The sequence below is a fragment of the Lissotriton helveticus genome, chromosome 2_1 (genome assembly GCF_964261635.1).
Source record: "Lissotriton helveticus chromosome 2_1, aLisHel1.1, whole genome shotgun sequence".
Classification (NCBI taxonomy): Eukaryota; Metazoa; Chordata; class Amphibia; order Caudata; family Salamandridae; genus Lissotriton; species Lissotriton helveticus.
Genome location: NC_136059.1, coordinates 460,980,827 through 461,004,424, shown reverse-complemented (window position 1 = coordinate 461,004,424; position 23,598 = coordinate 460,980,827). Strand labels below are relative to the sequence as shown.

The window sequence follows — 23,598 nt, the reverse complement described above, 5'->3', positions numbered from 1 at the left end:
TAGTCAATAGTTATTTTTAAGTTTTGCTGGATAGAAAGTGTATTATTTTGTACCTGGGTGCATTTACCTCCATACATTAATCTTCAAATCCCACTAAAGGAACACCTGATTCTATGGAGACAATTGGAAAGAACTTTGGGCTGTTTTATTAATAAGTTCTACAACATGTAACTTCAGGTAGAAAGGTCTCATATGAAAGAAAACACAAGTTGCTGCTTGGATGGCACAATTACTTAGTAGCAAGCAAAATACTTTCAATTGGCTTTTTTGTTCCATGCCAAAACACAGCACCAGACACATTTCATGAAAAAATAAAAATAAAAAAAACATAGATAAGAGGCGCTTTTGGTGAACTCTTTTCATCCACTGGTCTGTTCAGCTTTCATTCACATTTTGCTTTCATCCACCACACCATATAGTATTGAATAAACCCACTTCACCCTTTGGCTCTCTTGCCCAGTCATCAACAGAATATGCTTGTTCACATGCTCATCCACCTAAGATGAAGATCACTTCAGTGCCAGGGCTGTCGAATCAATACTTTACTTTGCCACTGGTTTTTCTTTCCATATTTTATCGCTTTTTTATAGCAGCCCTTTAAAATATATATTAGTAATTGAAAGCCAATAGTGCCTTTTCTTTGTGCTCATAAGAATCAAATTTGTGTGAAGTGCTTAAAAAGGGTTTCTATATACATACTGTAATTACACCTGCTTGCTACTAAGCACCCTCCTTGTTCTTTCAAAGTTAAAGCTGATACTTTTTCAATTTATAATAAATGTGTGTTGCAAGCACTTGGTTGCCACATTTAGCGAGCTGCTTGCTTTCTTTTTTCTGGTTTTAGTTTTCTGGTATATTTCTCCACTTAAAGAAATACGCTATGCTACAGTTTGCCAAGGCCAGACCTACTGGCCTTAGCAGTGCTTGTTTATAAAATGTTTATACTACTTTTAAACTTCACAGAAATGTGTGATTGCCTAAGAAAATGTGTACGGGTTAATTGAGAAATAAGTGCTTTAAACTCCAAAGTCCTTTATCAGTAGGACTTTGGCACTAGCAGAAGTGTAATTTACTCAACAAGTTTACAAAAGGACTACATCAGCTAAAGTCCCTTACAATATCGGTAACACACCATTACGTATTACAGTTTTGAGAATGCTGTGAAAGATTAGAGAAGTACAGGATTTAATGTTGGCTCAACATCTATTACTATATTGTGGGATGCCAGGAAAGCCTTGAAAGCTTTGTACAGGGCCAGACATAGAGCTTCTCTACTCAGAAACACAAGGATGAAAAGGTAATAGAAGTTTGGTTGAGATCCACACTTTTACAATTAGAAACAGAATATGCTGCGTGCATTGCTGAGCAATCCTTAATTATGCCTGCAAGTGTCTTTGAGAGACTAGCATTCCTAAAAATGGCTCTTAAAAATAGGTTTTGTGATAGGGACAATAAATAAATCCAGATATATCAGTCAGCCAGTTTGAAAACAGCGATGAGATGGGGCATTTATTGGCATATAATCGAACATAAAAACTCAGAAACCTTCTTCTTCAAAGAATAAGGCAGCGGGGCTTATTTACAAGTCCCTTGCGCCGTCGGTACGTCACTTTTAAAATGGGAAACGATGACGTACCGGCGGTGTATGGGGCTTGTAAATAAGCCCCTTAGTTCTAGATGAGGCTTAGGCCAGTTTTACTCCAACTTATATAATGAAGAATATACTGCCTCTAAAGAGCTGATAGATGGGTTTTTAAATTTGTTTCAATCTCATGAATTGTCTTCCATTTAGTGAGAAATGCTAGAGGTAAAAACAATGGAGGTTGAGATAGAAAAGGTGATTTCTCAAATGGCTTCTGGCAAAGCTTCTGGCCCAGACAAGATGCCCAGGGAAATCTATAAAACCATATCCAGGATAAGGATACCACTGTTCTGTGAATTATTCAACTCCTCAACATTTCCTAATAGGGTTCTACCTTAATAGGGTGAAACCTATATAACTATTTTTCAAAAAAGGCAAGTGGCTCCTTTGGGCCAATCTCATTATTTAATGCAGACCCCAAAATATATACTGGAATCCTTTGTAACCGTTTATCCACAGTAATTACATGTTTGGTAGATCCCATGCAGTACAGTTTCGTTTTTGATAGAGACACGACCTCACTTATAAACCCAGCTATAACTGCATTAGAGGACTCAGGAGTGCAGAAAAGATCCATCGAGATGATCCTATTGGATGACGAAAAGGCTTTTGGCAGGTCTCCTGGTTGTTCTTATGGGCAGTAATGAGCTCTGTGGGTTTCAGTCCAAGCTTTTTGCGGCAAGTTAGGTCTTTCTATGTGGCATTGTCATCTCGAATCGTCTGCGGCCGCGGGAAGGTTTGCCAGATTACATTCAGATCAGCAGGGGCACAAGGCAAGGGTGGCCCCTTTCACCATAGCTATTTACTCTTTATTTAGATCCTATATTCAGGTGCTAACGACTACAGACTCTATCCCCTCTTTACATATTCGTAATTAGGATTTAGATAATGCAGATGAGCGCTATCCTGACATCTTCCCTGCAAGTGCCTTATTAGCTCTTAAAGGAGTAGCTAGACATAATGGTAAGCTGTACAGTTATTATCCTAATGTTGATAAAGCTCTGACTGTAACCAATTCCTCTGTTTTAAAATCAGTCCCTCGTTGGCTCAAATCAGCCAATTATTTAGAGGCGCAGATATCTCTGCAGATGGAAGACATTATTGAGTTAAATTACACTGCACTATTTGTAGAATAATTAGCATTTTTTGAGAAATGGGATAAACTACATTTAGCCTAATTGGCAGATCATCAAAATGACTATACTCCCTTGTTTCCTTTGTTTTTCAGATGTATACCATTGTATCTTTCTAATGGATTCTTTAACAAGGTAGAAGCAAGTTGGCATAAGTTTATTTGGGGGTAGAAAAACCATGCTGTACAGTACTATACCCCCAACTCCCTCGTCATTGGGGCGAAAGTAATTACCCTCACTTTGGCTTTATTACATTGTCGCGTTTACCTTTATGTTGGAAGCAGTTGTGGAGAAAAAAGAGTGGCATGGGGATCATTTTCTTAATTATCAAGGAATTGGTCATGCTACTAAGCCCCTAAAGTTGACATTGCTTACTTTAAAAGAACACAATTTAAAACACATTTTGTTTGTCATCAAATTTGGACAAATATAAGAAAGCTATGCAATAGCTTTAGCTTGAATCAATATTCACTAGGCCATATTCCTATCTTTGCTATATCTATACGTATTAGCTTTTCCTGTTGCTGGCATGATTTGAACCATAACACTCTAGGGCAGATAATTAAGTATGAGGATTGTCCTTCTTATGAAGGGATACAGAATAGCTATGACATGCCCAGACATGGCTTCTTCCTGTATTTACAGCTTAGTAGTTTCCGTCAGAGAATGAAATTGCATTAAATGAATTTTGCACATAATGATTTTTGGGGCATTTCTTATGAGTTACCTGGTAGCGAGTATATATGGCTTGCACATAAAATGCATAATCAGGATAAAAAATATAAGTTTCTTTATTTGGTACTAAACTGGAGTCAGCATTTAGGCAATAAGGTAATCTCTGAGGAATTTAAAAAGAGTAATGTGTCAGCTCAAACTATTCTCAATGTTTCACATATTAGGGTTCATCATTTCAAATTTATGAATGATTTTTATTCCTACACTCTACCGTCTTAATAAATCGGGACACAGAGGTGACTCAACATGCTTTTGATGTGATAGCAATGATGTTGGTTTTTGTAGCCTTTTTTGAAACACAATGAAGAATTTCAGAATGTATCTTACCTAGTTAAAAAAAGAGAATGCTTTGAAATCACCTTTTTACAACAGGTGTGCTCATCTTAGTGCTCATCTTAGTTCCAGGAGAGTTGGTCACATTCCAAATTTGCAGCTTCGCCGCTAACTTTGTATATGAGTTCCTCTTAGATTCTTTAGCATGTGCAAACACAACATCTGTTCGCAAATAGCCTTTGATTTGATTGTAAGGCTTTACTATTGCTATTTACAAAACATGGCAAAAAACATCTAGAGACAGATTTATCAAGAGATTGCATTGCCCTTGCGTCATATAGGGTGTTGCAAGGACAACGCAATCCCTATTTCAAATTTGCCAAGCAACACAAGGCCACCTTGCGTGGCCCTGCGTTGCCTGGTAAAGCTGGAGTTACGCAAAGCAGCGCTAGTCACTGTCTTGCGTTACTCTGCCCTGGGAATGCTTTCCATGGGTGGAGCATGGGTGACCCCACGCATCCACCCTTGGATTGTTTTGCATTCTCAGATTTACCAACACTGGTAAACCAAGGAATGAGTCCAAATGCTACACTTTTCCAGGGGAGGAACAGCAAGGAGAAATATATGTATTTCTCCTTGTTTCCTGTAAGAAACTGGGGGGCATATTACCAAGGCGGGCGATATAAGATTATCGCCGCTTTAGCGGCCGTTTTCGGATGCTAAGCGGCTATAATTTTATCGCCCTATTAGCAAGCTGTCGCTAACAGCAGTTAGCGACAGCTTGTAGGCGATAGCGACCGGTTTGGGGCCCGCTTTGCATGGCAGCGATATTTATCGCTAATGACATGCAAAGTGGGTGTACCCAACCAGTTAGCGACTGAAAGCAGTCGCTAACATCGCTATCGCCTATTATCAACGCAGGCATAGCGATGGAAATATTCGCGCTAAGCGCGAATATCTCCAAAACCTAACGCCTGCTCAGACCAGTTCTTAGCCTGTATATCCAATGGGAGGTGGATATTCAGGCTAAGTCCCTATTAGCGATAATGCCTGAATATCGCTGGATTTCCAGCGATATTCACGCATTTCGCCGCTATCGCCGGAAATGTTATCGCTTTAGAGATAAACATTGCTAATAACACGTTATCTCTGCGATAAAATCCGGCGATGCGCGGCGATAAAAAAAATGTCGCTAAGCTTATTTAGCGATAAATATCGCTAGTTGTTGATAATATGCCCCAGGGTTACTAGTTAACTGGGGAGTGAGCCCTGCTCAATCAGCAACCACAATCCTAGTCAAGGTAAGGCACAAGCAAACGCCAAGTTAACCTGTGCTCAACCCACTGGTAGCTTGGCACAGAGCAGCCAGGCTTAACTTAGAGGCAATATGTAAAGAATTTGTGCAACACTCAAAACAGTGAGATAATGAATACACTACACAAAAAGTATACCATACAAGATTAGAAAAATGAAGCTTAATTTAATCAATTAAACAAAAACAAAACAATAAAATTCCAATCAGTAGGACCAGAGTTATGATTTTTTACAAGAATAAACTGTAAAATAGCGCCTAAAAGCAGAAAGCAGATACAGTCCTAGATTAGTCCTGGTAAAGTTTTACATTCTTAAGTTTTATGCCAAGAGTCCCATTCACCCTGGACAGGGTCACGAGTAGCAATGAGAGCGTCGGGGGCAGCAGTCGGCGTGTTGCAAAGAGCAGGCTGGGTATCGTGGACGGGCCGGGTGAAGCTTCACCCTGGTTGTCACCCAAGGGATGTTGATATCGCTGTGCGAAGAACTGGGCTGGGAGTGGCCCGTGCTGGATTTTGGTGCAAGCAGTGCGGTTCTCGTTCACAGTTGTGAAGAGCCCAGAAGGTTGATTTCAAGAGCTTGAGAGCCACACCAAAGTTCTAGGACCTGAGAGGCACCACTTGGGGGTCAGGAACTCTCTGAAGATGGAGAAGACATTGGGGAGCCTTCAATGCTCCTGAGGCTTAGCTCAGGAGGCCAGCAGACTAGCTGTTTGAGTCACTCTGTGGTCCTAGGTTTAAGAGGAAGCTGCAGGTCCAGTTCTGATTCCACAGGTAAGAGGGCAGCAGTTCAGCACAACAGGGCACCAGTTAGTTTAGAGCAGCAGTCCAGAAGAGTGGCGGTACTTGTAGTAGCACAACAGTCCTTCCTGGCAGAGTATCCACAGGTCCAGAAGTGTACTGAAAATTTGGTGTCTAAGGTCTGTTTTTCATACCTAGTTGTGCCATTGAAGTGTGGAGAAGCTTCTAGAGGCATGCATTTGAAGTGCACAGATGCCCTGCCTTCCCTGCCCTGGCTAACTAACCAGACTAACTACAGGGGGTATGCAGCCCTTTATGTGGAGACAGGACACAGCCTATTCAAGTGTAAGTGGGACCGTGCCCAGCTCTTCCCTTGCATCCTACCAGTGATGGCCCATCCAGTCATACTGTGGTATTCTCTACACTGTGGTCCTTTACAGTGGTCCTTTGGTTGACAGTGCTGTGGAAAGTTTGGGTCCAGTGAAGATAAGGACACAGGTTAGTTATGGTTGTGTCCTTGTTGACATTTTATCTATGTGGCCTAAGGTAAACATTGTTAACTCTGTTAATTCTAGAACTGTTGTTAATTTTTTGGACAAACTTTTTGTGAGGTAAGGATTACCAGCCTCTACCTTGTCAGACAACGGAGTCCAGTTCACCTCCATGGTTGTGGAAAGGTCCAGAGTGAGAGAGACATTAAACATAAGCGGGCTGCGCTGTATCATCCAGAGTGCAATGGTGTTGTAGAAAGATTTGTGATGGTGCTGAAGGAAGCGATGCAATTACCCGTAGTCTCTGGTGGTGACTGGGAGAATGCTATAAAGAAAAAGATGCGTGAGAACAGGTTCACTCCACATAGTTCAACTGGAGTCTCACCCTTCAGATTGTTTAAAGGGAGACTGGCAAATACCCAAGTCACTCCTCTCTGGGTCACTTCTAGGAGAAAGGAGGCAGATGGAGTGGTGGACTGTCCTGATGTGTGGAAGGACAGAGAGTTAAAGAGGATGGAGAAGAGAAAAATTTGTTTTGATGTAAGGAAAGCTGTGAAGAAACAGTTGTTGAAGTTGGTGACTTGGTTAGGGTAAAACTTCCCAAGAGAAGAGTTGGTATGTCAAAGTTTGGACAGCCAATAAAAGTTATCAAACTTTTGGGTAATGCTGTCAAAACTCAAGATCATAGAGTTTGGAATCTCAACAGGATTGTAAAGTGTCTAACACACTGCTCAAGTGAGGAAGGGGGTGAAGAATCTTCTTGTGCTCTGCAAGTCTTGAGAATAAAGTCTGTTTGACCAAAAAAGGGTTCCTCTGCGCATACAAGATTGTGTTTCTTAATTGTTTTTTTTGTTTTGATTTCTGTCACTTTGTTTTTTCTTTTGTTGCTGTTATTTTGTTACAGGGAAAGGGGGAGGTAATTGGTATTATTTAGTTAACCAAGTTCCATCTTGTTACTAAGGTCTCTTGTTCCATTATAGAATGGTCTCTTGTTAGGAATGTTCATGTTTAAAGTTGAGGCAGTTGGAGCTTGTACTTAGAGGATGAAGTTTCTATGGTTGTTACCTGGAATAAAAAAAACTAATTCAAGGCCATTGTGTGTCCTCATTCTTACTAAGGGACTCGGTCCACCTCACATACCTAAGTTCCCATTGTGAGTGGCTGTCTTGGAGAAATACACAAAGCCAACTGTCACCCACCACCAGTCATTTGTCCCAGAGACAGGCTGCAGACACCAAATGGCAAAGGCAAACAAATGACACATTTCTAAAAGTGTAATTTTCAGAATTATGATTTAAAATCCGACTTCAACAAAAGTTAGGATTTTAAATTAGGATTCCAGAGAAACCAAACATGAACTGGTCATCTCTTCGCCTTCGGGAATTACACGTATAGAATGCAATAAGCCAACTCCAATGTTATCCTATGGTAGAGATAAGACCTTGCATTAGTGAAAAACGAATTTAAGAGTTTTTCACCACTAGGACATGTAAAACTTAAAAGTATACATCCCTCGTTTAAAATACACTGCTCCCTGCCCACGGGGCTGTCCAGGGCCTACTTTACGTGTGGCTTATATGTATTAAAAAGTAAGGTTTATGCATGACAAAAGGTTTATTTTGCTAGGTCGACATGTAAGTTTAAAACTGCACACACAGGCTGTGCAATGGCAGGCCTGAAACATATTTAAAGTCTACATAAGTTGGTGGCACAATCAGTGCTGCAGGCCCACTAGTAGCATTTAATTTACAGGCCCTGGGCACATGTAGTGAAACTTTACTAGGGACTTACAAGTAAATTAAATATGCCAATTGGGTATAAGCTAGTTGTACCATTTTTTTAAGGAGAGAGAGCAAGCACTTCAGCACTAGTTAGCAGTGCTAAAGAGCACAGAATTTTAAGGCCCGCAAAATGAAGTCAGCAAAAATAGGAGGTCTGAACGCAAAATGCTAGGGAAAAACCATGCCAAGAGTGCCAGGTCTAACATTTCCTCTTTTTAAGAAAAAGGAAAAAACCTCAGAGAATTGATTTTTGAGCAGGAAGGATTACATGTTATGCAGGCACCCTTGCTTGCACCATGGCGCAAGGGTGCCTACGTTTATGCTAAACAACACGATTGAGAGCAGCAATGTGTCAAATATTGGTAAATACGGTGCATTCCTGCTCTCTTGTTTTCACACAGTGCAGTGCAGCAAATTTTCTCAGAAACAATAAAATATTTACTCTTCTCAAGAGTGGCAGTAAATCCCTTTGCAGTATGGGAATGGAAATGGAGCATGCTAAAATTTGACGGGATCTAGAATAGAGGGTTTCTTTAGTCTTGTGAGATATTTGCATGTCTAAATATTAAAACTGTATAATTAATAATTGTAGAAATGTCTTTGTTTTGGCATAAATCGAAATACTTAAAGGTTTGCCAGGAATACTACTGGGAACCTGCAACTACCATAGTATCCTAATCGTATGCTTCTAAAACTGAGAATTCACAACTATTAAAAAAAATACTGCAGGTGTAGGAAGAAACTCACTGGAGTAAGTTTTTGGTTTTGTTTTGTGAATCTTTTCCAATGTATTATGTGATTATCCTGATAGTCTGACATGGGTTTGGCCCTGCTAGAACCGCTTGTATCTGAACCACTTAAATGTGCATATATCTCTGACTTTTTTAACATTCAATTTTCAGCAAACCAGAACCAGCCCAGCAGCTCCCATCAGTGAACCATAGGATTCTTAAGAAAGAAGGACGGTTCAGCATGCTGCATCAAATATTTTCATGCAAAAAGAAGAAGGAGGACCACAAGGCACATTCAAAGGACAGAACCCGAGACCGATACCAACGGGAAGAGATGTCGGAGGTTGATGATATCATAACTACATTTGATTGTATCATGGAGACAAACTGCAAGGATCCCTCTGATGAGAGTGAGGCAGCCGCAAATTTAAAAAAAAGAACACTTGAATCCCAAAAGTATATTTTTTCAGATAAAAAGCAACAGGGTTGCAAAGGGCTCCCACCAATACGTACCCAAAGTCTGCCACCTATAACTCTTGGCAATTCTTTTCTCACAACTTCTCAGTGTGGACCTTCAAGCCTTTCCCCTGGAACTAATACGCACCATTTTGCACACCGTTCGCAGAAGAGCAGAAGTGAGCATGATTTATTTGATAGTAGGACTTGCAACCATGCCTTGTTAGACCATCCGTGGAGTAACAACACCAAGCAAAAGCTCACCCATAAAGTGTGGACCGCCCCGTCTTCTGACAAGACTGCAGATGGGCTGCTACTTGAACGCCCCAGCCACATGAATTTCGCTTGCCCTCCACAACTCCCTCATTTACACACTGCTCCTCCAGGTAATGTCTTCACTTCAAATGCCATTATCATATGAGTGAAATTGTAACAGTGAATATTTGTTTTCTTAAGGATGGACAAGCTTGACTTTATTCTTCAGGTTCGTATTAAAGGTCAGTTTGCAAAGACTAAGGAAATCATCTAGAATATACTTACACATTTGTTGTTCTATTTCAGGTCCACAGTTTCCAGGTCTCAACTCTGTGTAGGTGCATAAACAAATTGACCGGTGTGTGTGTGTGTTTCTCCTCCAATCCAAATTAAATGTTCTTCGAGTCAGGAGGCAAAACTATCAATATTTACTGTAAAACTAAACATTCAGCTCAATTAAATATTTGCTCTATATAGTTTAAATAGATCTAAACAAACTCATGGTAGCTGAACCCAAATGTTACATTAACAAGTACTAAAATGTCAATGTAAAATGCTTCTAATGAGGAAGATAAATCTTCTTATAATTAAAAATGGCATTTGATTTTTATAGAGTTAAGTGCAATCCTTGCAACTAATATTTACCTTTCACTTGTATTATTTATCTAACAGGACTTTATCTGCAAGTTCAGGATTAATTACACTTGTATATGTGTATTTTCCTTTTCTCCCAATGGAATGATGTGTTTGGAGTCATTAGACAAAACCTTTGCTGTCTCACAAGGGCAAAAACATTAAATTCAATTCAATTGAAATATTTTCCATTTTTGTGTAAATAGATCATATAGTTTTTCTATACAAAATCCGCTGAGGTGTAAAACTGTTTTACAATTTTCTAACATTAACATTTTAACTCAAAATTATTCTTATCATTATCATAAACCTTTCTATAATTAAATACCGTATCTGATTTTTATAATATTATGAACAAATATTGATCTAGCATTGATATTATTCCTCCAACAAGCAAGATATCTTTCCTACTCAATGAGGAACCCGAAAGGCCGTCACAAAAGGCCTCACTAAGCAACACTAAGGGCCTTATTACGACTTTGGAGGACTGCCAGGCCTGTGGTTCACTCCCCCTTTACCCCCCCACCAGATTCAGAGTGGAATCCAGGTCAGGCGGGCGGTGCGGTGGTGGTATGTTAGGCTTAGGCATACAGACTGCCATAGAGAGAGCGCCGTCTGCACGTTCCTGCACAGTGTGGCATGCACCATTTCGTGCATGCCACACCGTGCAGGAACGTGTGTGCAATTCTAGGAGGGCACAACATGTGCCCTCCTGCATGCACCTTCAAGCCCCAGAGCAGTAGGGGGCACTGTTTCGGTCCCTTTGTTGCCTCTCCGCCACCCTTTTCATGGCGGGCCCACCACCATGAAATGGGACTGTGGACAGGCAACTCATAATACGCTTGGCTTGGCTATGCTCTACTCCTGACTTCTGTGCCAATGCCGCAGGATCCTGGATCCCGGTGGAGGCGGCTTCTACTGTGGTGGCCCGCCGGCAAACTCAGGATACTGTGGCCGGGCCGGCAGTGGTGGCGGTCATTGGACCGTCCCCGCAAGTATGGCTGTCCTGTGGACCGCCGTACTCGCAATGAGGCCCTTAGACAAAAAGACTGAACACTTGAACATAGTGCAATGAGAATTAAGAATACAAAACAGATTATATTGGGATTGAATAATGAGTGTACTATATAGAGTTGAAGATCAATAACAAGAAAATGTTTAGGGATAACCACAACTTTGCAGTGTCATGTTTATTTTCATATTGTACTTACACACCTTCAGACTTCCAAGACTTGATCTTTCTCCTTATTAGCTTTTTGTCCCAGGGAAGGTAGAAACAACTGCTTTGGCCTTCAGTGTCAAACTAAGGCGGAAGACAACCTAAACAAAAACACGCTGAGCCATTAACGATTCAACTGCCCTTTTTTTCTTATGACTCTTGAAACAAAATTAATATAGACGTATACTTGAGTAATAGAAGTGTAATTTTTGCTGTCGCTACAGATATACTCATTCTTGTCATTGGTTAGACTGAGTTTCACAGACTGAAACAGACACCCCCATTTCTTTTTGACAACATTCCTTAACTTTGTCGCATGCGCTTGACTCAGAAACTTTGGAGCCCTAACTTTGTAGCTGCTTTTTTGTTTTTGGCTAGTGGTATCTTTTAATTGTTCCTCAAGTCTATGGCCTGGAAGATCCTTTAATTAACAAAGTCTGAGGTAACTCAATCGGCTTTCTTTACATGTATTCAGGAGGGAGGAGATGGTGCAGACTAAAAGACAAATACCGGAGGCATGGCTGAGATAAAGTTCAACTGGCTATATGGCTCACCATATGGGTGGCCACGTGGTAGCCAGTAGAAGGGTAAATTGTTGTGGCAAGCAACACCACAGTCTGGCAAGATGCAGGAAACAGCACGAATCACTACTCACCAAATCATCATCCAACATAGGGCCTGATTACGATGATGGTGGGGCCGCCACCAACGGTCTCACCACATTCATAATACTGATTATCACCTGTCACATTAGAATTGCGGGCATATGTTTGGAGGTTGGAGAGACCAACCACCACAGATCTGTCTGTCGTAGAGACTTGTATCCCTACAACAGTGGCACTGCCTGCCAGGCACCGCGGTGGGGATTATTACAATGTCCATTACCGCTGACCATTTCATGGTGGTTTACCCACAATGAAAAGGCAGGTGGAAAGGGATATTGGAGTCCCGTAGCGGGCCCCCTTCCTCCCTGACCCACCGACATGGGTGCTGGGGGCACCTATGGTGCGCCCCAACATATCCCTGTACCATGTGGCAGGTACCACGTGGTGCCTGCCACATAGTGCAGGAATATGTACAGAGTGCATATTTTATACTGCGGCATGTGCTGCAGCCCGCAGCACCCACCGCAGCACAAAATATACACTTTGCACAGGCGGACCCGTTTCCCACCAGGATGGCCGGCGGATGTAAGTCCAAGCCGCCATCCTAATCAGGCCTTTTGTGAGGAAAGTTGTACTGTGGTTCTGAGTTGGTGCTCACCAAGGAACAGAATGGTGAGCCCCATGGTGAGGAGCAAATGTGCGACCACTGTCTCCTTAAGGTGGCAGCACTGCTCACAAGTAGTATGAAGGACGGCGGAAAGAGGAAAAATAAGAAGCCAATCCCATTCCTCGTAGCCAAATGTAATTCTTGAAGTAACAACGGATGAAGGTACTCAGTAGGGTTTACTAACATGCATTCAAGAAGAGGGTGCAACTAGAGTGAATCCAACAACATGGAATACACCAAATAAGGTGGAATCGAGTGTGGGAGAGAGGGGGTAAGGAAAGAGAGGAATGGAGAAGGAGAGAGGAATACAATAATGTAATTAAGGTGTTATAACTGTAACATTCATCATGGGGCCTAAACTCTGTCTGCCATGTTTTATCCTTCCAGGCTGTATGACAAGTCAAGTCAAGTCAAGTCAGAATTTGTATAGCGCACTACATACCCATAGGGTCTCAAGGCGCTTGAGGAAGGGGGGGGGGAGGTTTACTTATCGAATATCCATGTTTTAAGTTGTTTTCTGAAGGCTAGGTGGTTTTGAGTAAGGCGGAGGTGGATGGGAAGGGAATTCCAGGTCTTGGCCGCTAAGTAGGAGAAGGATCTTCCTCCCATGGTGGCTTTGTGGATGCGCGGAACAGCGGCGAGGGCTTGGTTGGACGAACGCAGCTGGCGGGTGGGGGTGTAAAAGGAAAGGCGCGTGTTGAGACAATCAGGTCCAAGTTCGTATAGGGCTTTGTGTGCGTGGGTGAGGAGACGGAAAGTTATTCTCTTGTTGACGGGGAGCCAGTGAAGGTCTTTCAGGTGAGCGGAAATGTGGTCTGTGCGGGGGATGTCTAGTATGAGTCTGGCTGAAGCATTTTGGATGCGTTGGAGTTTTTGACAAGAAGGCAACAATGGAATACTGAAATATCGTAGTCATGAAAAACACAGTGAGTGCTCATGACCTGTTCCACAAGGCATGTAGAACTCGAGGACATCTAGTCAGTCCAAGTGTCCAAGTATTACCATTATCAAAGTTTGATACTACTGTGAGCACACTGAGTTCCCAAGTACCTCAGTCATGGGTGGCAAGGATGAACAGTCAGGACTTATCCTAAAAGTTGGATGAGAGGCAAAATAATACCTTTGAACAACACATATATCACTTTCAATACATCTAGGGACCGATTTCGATGCAGCCCGGAAAGGCTCCGACCAATGGTCGGAGCCTTTCTAGGCCGCATCTCTTTTAAATTTCCGACCGCCACATTAAAATGCTGGTGGTCGAAAACTAAACCGGCCGGTCATTCCGACTAGCTGCCGATGGGCTCAGATAGCCGTCGGCCAGTCGGAGGCCCGTCCGTAATTCCAAAGGGTGGTCTTTTCGCCCTTGGGATTATGATGCACAGTTTCTGGCACTGTTTCCATGACGGCCTTTCCGACATGGAAACCCTGTCAGAAATCATGTTTGAGGGCCCCTGGCATGGCCTCCATGTGTGCGCGGCTTCTGGTTGGGGGCCGAGGGGGCACCTATGTTGCCCTCCTGTTAAACCTTGCAGCCCATGTCAGGCACCTTGAGGTGCCTGCCAGAGGGTGCAGGGATTTCTGCTCACCTTTACCAACATAAAAAGCCCAGGCTCAGCGGGCGCGCGCAGCGGGTGCGCCAAAGGCAAGCCCATCTGCGCCCCTCCACGCTTGGACCGGGCCCAGTGCCATACCCCCTGGTCCACCAACTTCTACATCCGGCAATAAGGTATTATCTTACTCTATTACCCAGCTCATGGACATCAATCATATCGCCAATACCCACCACTGCCCCCGCTTCAATATGGACTCATTTGTCAACAAACCATCTACACACTGCCCCAACTGTCCTTTTAATCTGGTCCTACCTCTCCCACCCCCACCCTCCAGGACTCACCCCTTACCCCCCCCACCCAGAACACATTTACTCTGCCCTTATAAATGCACCCTCCCTTCTTAGGCATACATTTGAAATCTCTGAGTTACTAACCAACCATAACCTAGACCTCCTATTCGTTACTGAAACCTGGGGTGACTCCTCCTCTGGTCCCGATTTCTGCATTGCCACTACCGACGGCTATTGTGTATTCAGACAGGACAGACCCACAAAAAAGGGAGGTGGCCTAGCCATTATTCACCGAGAAAAATACCTAACTAAAATAGAAGCTATTGACTCGCCGGTCTGTGAAGCACTGACCTTCTCGATTGCCCTCTCCAACACCCAATCATTCAAAGGAACACTCCTCTACCGCCCTCCTGGCCCTCAAACTAATTTCCTCACAACCCTAGACAGCTTGATAGAGCCTATAGCGGGAACTCCCGATTATACTATCTTGGGAGACTTCAACTTCTATCTAAAATCCCTCAATGACAAGGATATTTCCTCCCTCGCGACAGACTTATGGTCAGTGGGGCTACTACAGCTAGTGACTAAACCCACCCACCTGGCTGGACACACTCTTGACGGTCTTTTCACCAACACCAACCCACATCGCCCTTTCCTCCGCAGTAATTTTTACCATTCGGATGCGAAACACCAACCTCCCGCACCCCAGCACCCGCACTCCCAAACAGTCTCGAACATGGAAGAACATTGATACCCACCACTTAAAAACAACCCTCTCCTCTACACAACATGATTTCACACCGGACCCTGAACTAGCCTCCAGTAACTATTCATACTGGTTACACAGTGCCTTCAGTACCCTTGCACCACCCAAGAACATCTCTACTAATCGGAGTACCCCCTCCGCCCCTTGGTTTTCATAGGCGCTTAGACTCAAGAGGCAACACTGCAGAAATTTAGAAAGGCACTGGCGCAAACACTATAACAACCAGGACAAACTGATATACAAGGACGCGATAGCCAAATATAAACAGCTCATCATCACAGAGAAGAGCAAATTTTACCTAACACAAATAGAATCGGCCCACAACTCTTCTAAACAGCTGTGCCAGGTAGTAAACAAACTATCCAGTCTACCCACCTGCCCAAACATAGACGCATCTCTAGTCCTCTGTAACTCCCTCGCTAACTTCTTCGCAGACAAGGTCAATACAATCTACTCCAACTTCTCCTCCCAGGTTAACTCCGACTTCCCTAACTGCCACATTCCCACTAATACCGCCACCACTGTATTCTCTGAATTCAGCTAGGTTTCACCCGAGCAGATATCAGAGTTAATCTCCTCCATTAGATCAGGATCCCTTCTTGACTCTTGCCCCCCTTCCATGCTAAAACTCATCCCTGATTCGATAACTCCCACCCTTACAAATATCTGTAACACCATGTTCCATAAACGCTCTTACCCCTCAGTCTGGAAAAAGGCCATCATCAAACCCCTCCTAAAAAAATCTAATCTTGACCCCACAGATTCCAAAAGTTGTAGACCCATTGTGTGCCTCCCATTTCCATCAAAAGCTTTTGAAAAATTAATGAACATTCAACTGTCTGAGTTCATTGATCACAATCACCTCTTGGATGACAACAATTTGGGTTCAGGAAGAGCCACGGAACCGAGGCGGCCCTCATCACGGCAACTGACGAGATCAGGATGATCTTAGACCAAGGCGGCGTGGCAGTCCTGTTACTACTGGACTTGTCTGCCACCTTTGACACGGTTGATCACGCCACCTTAATCAACCGTGTCTCCTCCGTGGGCTTCAACCATACTGCCAGAGCCCTTCTATCCTCTTTTCTCACCAACCACACCCAATCTGTAAAACGAGGCGACTTCTCCTCCCCGGTATTAGCTCTCCCCTGTGGTGTGCCCCAAGGATCCTCGCTAAGTGCGACCTTATTTAACATCTATATGTCGGACTTTGCCAGGGTCATGAAAACACACTGGATGAGGCTAACTTCATATGCCGACGACACCCAACTGGTGCTAGCAGTACACAACGATGGGGGAGCAATTGCGGCCAGATTCCAGGAGGGAATGCTAGCCATTAGCTCCTGGATGACAAGCAACTGCCTAAAACGTAACTCCGATAAGACAGAGGTAATGATCTTTGCAGTCTTACCCCTGGGTGGTCTTCCACCTGGTGGACAAACGATCTGGGTTACCCACCAGAACCTGTCACCAAGGTCAGGAACGTGGGTGTCCTGTTCGATGACAAGCTCTGGTTCATCCACCACACAAATGCGGTCGTCTCTTCCTCCTTCTACACCCTAAAAAAGATAGAGAAACTTCTACCATTCCTCCCCTCCAGCGCTGGCAAAACCCTGATGTCCACACTAATTATGTCAAAAGTAGACTACGGACTCCTCCTAAATGCCCAAGAGAAAGTCCTGAACAAGCTGCAGTTTGTTCAGAACTCAGCGTCCAGAATTCTGTCCGGCACCCCCAAGTTCAAATCAATTTCACCAGTCATACGTCAACTCCACTGGTTGCCAATCAGAAGCCGTACCAAATTCAAATCACTGTGCATCGCGTATAAAGCAATCAATAACACAGAACCAGAGTTTTAAAAAAAAGTACTATGCCCATAAGCCCCTAACAGACGTTTGCGCTCCACAGCTCCACAGCTCACCTACTTACTGTTCCCCGCACTAAGAAATCCTCCTGGGGAGACTGACGCTTCACAGTTGCCACAGCCAGAGTTTGGAATACCCTCCCACTCCACATTAAAGCCAGTCCCTCCCTCCTGACATTTAGGAAACAAGTAAAAACCTGTCTCTTCAACAAGTAGTCACCACACTCAGCTACTCTCCTCCGGATTTACTCCACAGTGCTGAGTCACCCCAGGGTATTTGCGCATTATATAAGTTGCAATTTTTTTTTTTAATGAACACCACCTCCCATATACCTATGAAAGGATGTACTACAGCTGGTTTATGGCCGTAATACATGCTCCCATTATGAAATGTCAGAAGGCGACCGAACAGTGTTCAGTCGCATCCTGATCAGGAGGTCGGGGCCGCTGACTGGAGGACGGTCGGTCCGAGTTCTGTGATGTGTCAGGCGCCCCAAGTCCGCCCAACATCGTAATAAGCCCATTAATGTCCAGACAGTGCTACCTTATGTAAATGTTCTTTATGCTTAAAGAGCACAACTAACAGAATATGAACAAAGGCCTATAGATAGTATGGCCCAGATTACTAAACTGTAGCATTGGCACTGGCATGAATTAAAGGTTCACTGCATTATACAAGGTTGTGCAAATGGCAGTAACAGTAAACATTTGTGTACAAAAGAAGCTTCAAATCCCCTATACATTATGAAGAGGGTGTGCAACAGTGCAATAAAAGAGTAAACCTTTCTAGAAGTACACACAAAGCCACATCAATTATAATAAAGTAATTCAAAGTGGCACATGCCTGAGTTGCATGGATTCCATGCTCCAAAAGTAAACCAAAGCAAACATTGGGGATGAATTTGGTTGGGGGGGTCATTGCATCAGCTTTTCATCCATTGGTTCTCCTGGCTAACTTTTTGGAAGTACTCCGTTATAGAAAGAGAAACCTTATGGTGTTTGTGGGGCATTTCAGACAGATCATTTGGGAACAAACGTGACTGTTAGAAATTATCTCAATCCTCTAACTAAAGTTCTCACCTCACAAGGTCTCAATAATGTTTAGCCTAGGCTAACCAGATTGTCTATGCAACTTTTGGACTATGTGTATGAAGTCTGTTATGTCCCAGGTGCTTGCAACAAAATTGTTGATTGCCTCAGTAGGTTACCATTATCCATCAAGGAGGATACAGGAAATGAATGGGACGATTGTTTGGTGGCAACTTTCTTATTGGGGGAGTTACAAAGTATTGGTGTAGAAGTATGGATGACAGAACTGGATCAGGATAATATGTTGTCTAAAGTCAAGGTGTTTGTCAAGGATGGTTGGCCAGAGAAAGAAGAGTCTTGAGAAATTTTCGGTTGCCTTCTGGAAGGTAAGGAATGAATTATCATTGGAAAACTTTTTTTTATTAAGGAGTGGAAGGCTGATTTCACCTAGTGACCTACGTAGGAAAATAATTAGTTTGTAACACGAGGGTCACCTTGGCATTGCAAAAAGGAAGAGAGTGCTTAAAATGTATAAATTCTGACAAATCAGTGATCACATTTAGACCTCCCTTTTATCCCATTAAAGTTTTTCAAATTCCCTGGGAGAAAATATGAGTAGATATTTTTGGTCCTGGGCGAGTGAGCAGGATATACCCAAATTTATTCTGGTTACCATATGTCACTTTCCTTAATAGCCGGAAATTAAGGTTGTAAGTAAAGTGGATACCTGGTCAGTGGTATGATTTTTGGAAGACATTTTCTGCAGGGAAGGTTTTTCCAAAGTTGTAGTCAGTGAAAATGGTGGCCAATTTATTTCTGATGTATTTAAGGAGTTCATCACAAATACTGGAGTAGAACATAAAACTACTGCTCTTTACTATCCTGAAGTGAACAGTAATGAGGAGCAGTTTAACTGAATTATAAAGGGTATCATTGAATTGTCAATCAGTCACAACATGGATTGAAAAAGAGAAAACTGTATGGGCTTACAGATTGGCTCGGTGTGAATCTACAAGACATAGTCCTTATGAATTGATGAGGGGGAGAATTCGCTGTATCAAAGACAACATGGGTTGGGTGTCAGAAGCGAAGAAAGTAAAATTGGTCACCAATGGAGTAAGGGATCGATGAAAATTAACTAGAAAAAATATAAAAACGGATATGATTTGTTATATGGGGTGAAAAAATTAGACCTTAAGGTAGGAGATTTTGTGAAAGTGAAAAATGGGCATTTAGTGAAAAGGGGAAAAAGCTGACTTTCTGATACTATGCATGTGGAAAAGATTTTGTTCAATTCAGTATTGCTGAGAGATAGGAAAATGTGGCCTGCAAAGAGGTTATCTTTGTTCAAAGGAAAACAGTTGTGGTACCAAAGCTGAAGAGGTATTATTTGGTGCATAATGTACCACCAGTAGATATTCTAAATTCCCGGATACATGACACACCACGAAGAAGTCAGATGGAAGAGAGAGTTGGGAAAAATATGAGTGAAACCAGATAAGGAGGGGGCATTGCAGCAGAGCATTTTATCATGACATCCAGAAGATCAACTGTGAGACCTAGTTGCTAAAATGATTTTGTAGCCTTAAGCACATGATTTTGATCTTCATATTGGTATATCATTCTTATGTTATATCTTAGAATGTATTTTTTGGATATTTATGTAACCTGATTGCATTTTATACATAGTTAACAAAACTCTGAGAAACAATTAGTATATCATCCAGATAAATTACTACAATTTAAGAGATCTGTGAATATGTGATCACTGAATCTTTGAACACTGCTTGAGCATTGCACAATCCAAAAGGCATGATTCATTATTAAAAATGCCTAAATAGAGTATGGGAGGTAGTCTACAGTTCTTATTCTAAGAATATGGTTAGTACCCTTATACCAAGTTTATTGAAGAAGGTGTTGTGTTATGTTATTTGTTTTTGTATTTGTATAGCACATAGCTGTCACCCTTTTGGGGTATCCTGATGCTAGTGGTGACACCTCAAACGCTCTCCACAATGTTCCCTGGTTAAGAGCAACAAATATCCATCCTTGATTATGAGCTTATTGGGCCCTCAATATTCAGTGCAGGGTTGCAATTCATTAGATTGCTTTCAGATAGAAAAACAATTAATCCCCTGCTGTGGAAGAATATCAAACTATTAACCCATTTTGCAAATTGTCCAGGAGATGCTTTTTATGTGTGTCTTCTTCTATTTCAGTCAAAGAATATATTCCCACAAATGCGACCTGAGTGTCTGGTTAAATTTGTGTTTCACAATCAGATTATCTATGTAGTGATTAAAATAACTTTGTAGCATTCTAAAAAATATCAGCATAGTTTGATGTTCTGCTTAAATCAGTGCCACGGAATTGATGGTAGCGTTCTTTGACTCAGCATAGATTTCTTCAAAATGTGGCGCCACGGCCAGGTGACTGACCCTGGAATCTGGGGCTCACGGCCCAGCACCATGTGACTCTGGACAATAGTTTGCTTAATCTTCCCGACGGCCCCCAGCGCCGGGATGCCTTCGGGTAGCTGTTCACGCTTTACAAATACAAAAATACTAATCTCCAGAAAAAAGGCCCTGCTCATGATACAATTGAGGAGACATGGCAATTGTTCTCATAGCCTTGTTCAAGTACAGGTTGTGCCAGAGTAGTCAAGTTTTTAATATTTTTATATATAAGTTGCACAGCTGTAATTTTTTAAGTAATTCATTGGGTAAATATTTTTTACATTGGATATTATGTATACTATTTTGATTTTAAATATTTTAAGAGTTGTTTGTAGGATTAGTGGGGGGTTTAGATGGGAAGTGTTTTAATAGTATTTTAATGTTATTTCTTTATTCCATATGTATTTCATGTTTTGTATTTATAATATTTTAAAATGTATTTAATGTTTTCCCCAACATTGTATTTTTGTTAAATGAATACTTTGTATTGTTTAATTATTTTTTAGTTTGTTTTATTTGTGATTTTGTTTAAATATAATATTAAATATTTTTAAATAAAGGGTAACAATTTGTTCCAAATTCCATTTTTGATTTTGAATTTAGTTTTTAGAATCATGGTTTTGAATTCTTTTGATTATTTTTAAATGTTTAATTTTAATCTGTTCAAACAGTTGCTTTTGCGTTTTTGTATTTTATTTTGTGGATTATTTTTCATATTTTTTGTAATTGTTAATATATTGGTTTTAATTTGTTTGTTTAATTTTTTGTCGGAATGTCTGTGTAAATATATGTGTCTTACATGTTTCTAATTATAAGAAATTTAGTTCGTTTTTAGTGTAAATATTTTATTTCTAAGTGTTTGGTTTGATAGGACATGGTTAAGACGAGAGCGTGGATATTAAATGTGCCCAAACAAATGTAACAATTCCCCCTATATGTGTACATTTGAAGTGGGAATAGTAAATGCAACCCCCTCAACGTCTAATACATTCCTAAATATGGTTACATTTGGATTGGGATTAACAAATGTAACCCCCCCCCCAAAAAAAAGTACAAGACTTTCCCCAGTGTGGTTTAGTTTGGAGTTGGAATATTAAATGTAACACCCTCAAAGTCCAATACTTTGCCAATGTGGTTGCGTTTGAAATGGGAATAGTAAATATAACCAACCAAACCCAGCAATTCCCCCAATGTAGTTAGGTTTAGAGTGGGAATGGTAAATGAAAGCCTCTCAAAGTCCAACACTTTCTTTAATATGGTTAAGGGTGGAGTGGGAATAGTAAATGTGCTCCCAACACCCAAAGACCAACACTTTCCAGAATGTTGTCAAGTTTGGAGTGGGAATAGTATAGACTTGTCCCCCCAGAAGTCCAACATTTTCCCCAATATAGTTGGATTTTGAGTGAGAATGCTTACTTTAAGCAAGAGATAATTTTTATTTGGTTAAGTTGGAGTTAAATCATGTTTATTTTATTTTATAATAATACAAACTTTGTTTACAATTTTTTCATGTATGCCATTTAAAACATTTTTTAATAAAAAAAGTTTATTGTGACAATTGTCATTCAAATTAATACACGTTTTAATGCACAATTGTTCAATTTGTAATCATAAAAACATTTGACATACATGTTCATAAACATTTTCACACACATGTACATATTACCATTATTTAATATAAAGTTTATACGTTTTTCAATTTATATATATTTCTTTCTATATTTAATATGCTAAAAATACTTTAAAGGAATTACGTTTTAGAAGTTTGTCTATGTGTATTTACATTATTTAAAGATTTTTACACAGTTTGTACATATCTTTGCAGTTATTACACATTTGTACACATTTTAGAAAATAAATACATTATTAGCATTTAATTAGTTTATTGGTTTGTATAGTAACAAAGTATTTTTTTCATTTACCTTAGTCAGCCATTATTGTTTTTCTGTTTGCTTTGTTTTGTGTTTTGTTGAAGGTGTTTTTGGATGCTGGCAACTCTGCAGGTTAGATGTTCCTTGTTGCTGTTCTCCAGCAAAGGTACATTTAATTGACTCTATTTTTTATACTTAGGGCCTGATTCTGATGCGGTTAGGAAGGCCTCCTAACGACATTTGCTCCGTCCAAATTGGATCAGGAACATGTCTTTCCTACCGACTCGGAAAGATTTTTAACCATCTGAGTATGATGCGAGTTCGGCATCAGGAATATTCCAATCCCAACCCGACGGCATTTGGAATGAAGGATTGGTGTGTGAGAGGCTGTGTCAGTTGCTCTATGGGTGAGTGAGTGACTGTGTGTGGCTGTGTCGGTGAGTGAGTGGGTGTGTCAGATGTGTATGGGTGAGTGAGTGGGTATGTGAGAGGCTGTATAGGTAAGTAATGGGGTGTATGAGTGGCTGTATGTGTGAGTGAGTAGGTGTGTGAGTGAATGTATGGGTGATTGAGGAAATGTGAGAGTGGCTGTATGGGTGAGTATGCTTGTGTTATTGAGTGTATAGGTGAGTGAGTACATGTGTTAGTATATGTATAAGTGAGTGGGTGTGTGAGTAACTGTATGAGTGAGTGAGTGGCTGTGTAAGTGACTGTATGGGTGAGTGAGTAGGTGTGTGAGTAGCTGTATGGGCGACTGACTCAGTTTGCGAGTGGCTCTATGGACAAGTGAATTGCTGCATGGGTGAGTTAATGGTTGTATGAGTGGGTGAATGAGTGACTGTCTCTATGGATCAGTATGTGGGTGTGTGAGTGCTTGTATTGGTTTGTGACTGGGTATGTGAGTGGTTAGGTGGGAGTGGCTATATGAGACTTTCTATGGGGGTGTGAGTAGGTGTGTGAGGGGTTCTGTGGATGATCTCATCAATGATGTTACTGACCATGTCAGGAGTGATGTAATATGTGAGGTCATAAGCAGTGCATTGTCGGGGCATAAGTTAAGTTAAGGGAACTATAACTGCAGAATTTCTATGGTT

The 23,598-nt window shown here is 41.5% G+C and overlaps 1 protein-coding gene across 1 annotated transcript in view; it reads left to right on the top strand.

Moving 5' to 3' along the window:
* ANKRD55 (ankyrin repeat domain 55) overlaps positions 1 to 23,598 on the top strand; it is a 747,192-nt gene that overhangs the window by 534,512 nt on the left and 189,082 nt on the right. The window contains exon 9 of the mRNA XM_078677760.1: positions 9,009 to 9,679. Within this exon, the coding sequence (XP_078533886.1) occupies positions 9,009 to 9,679 (671 nt within the window). The remainder of the gene's footprint in view (positions 1 to 9,008; positions 9,680 to 23,598) is intronic.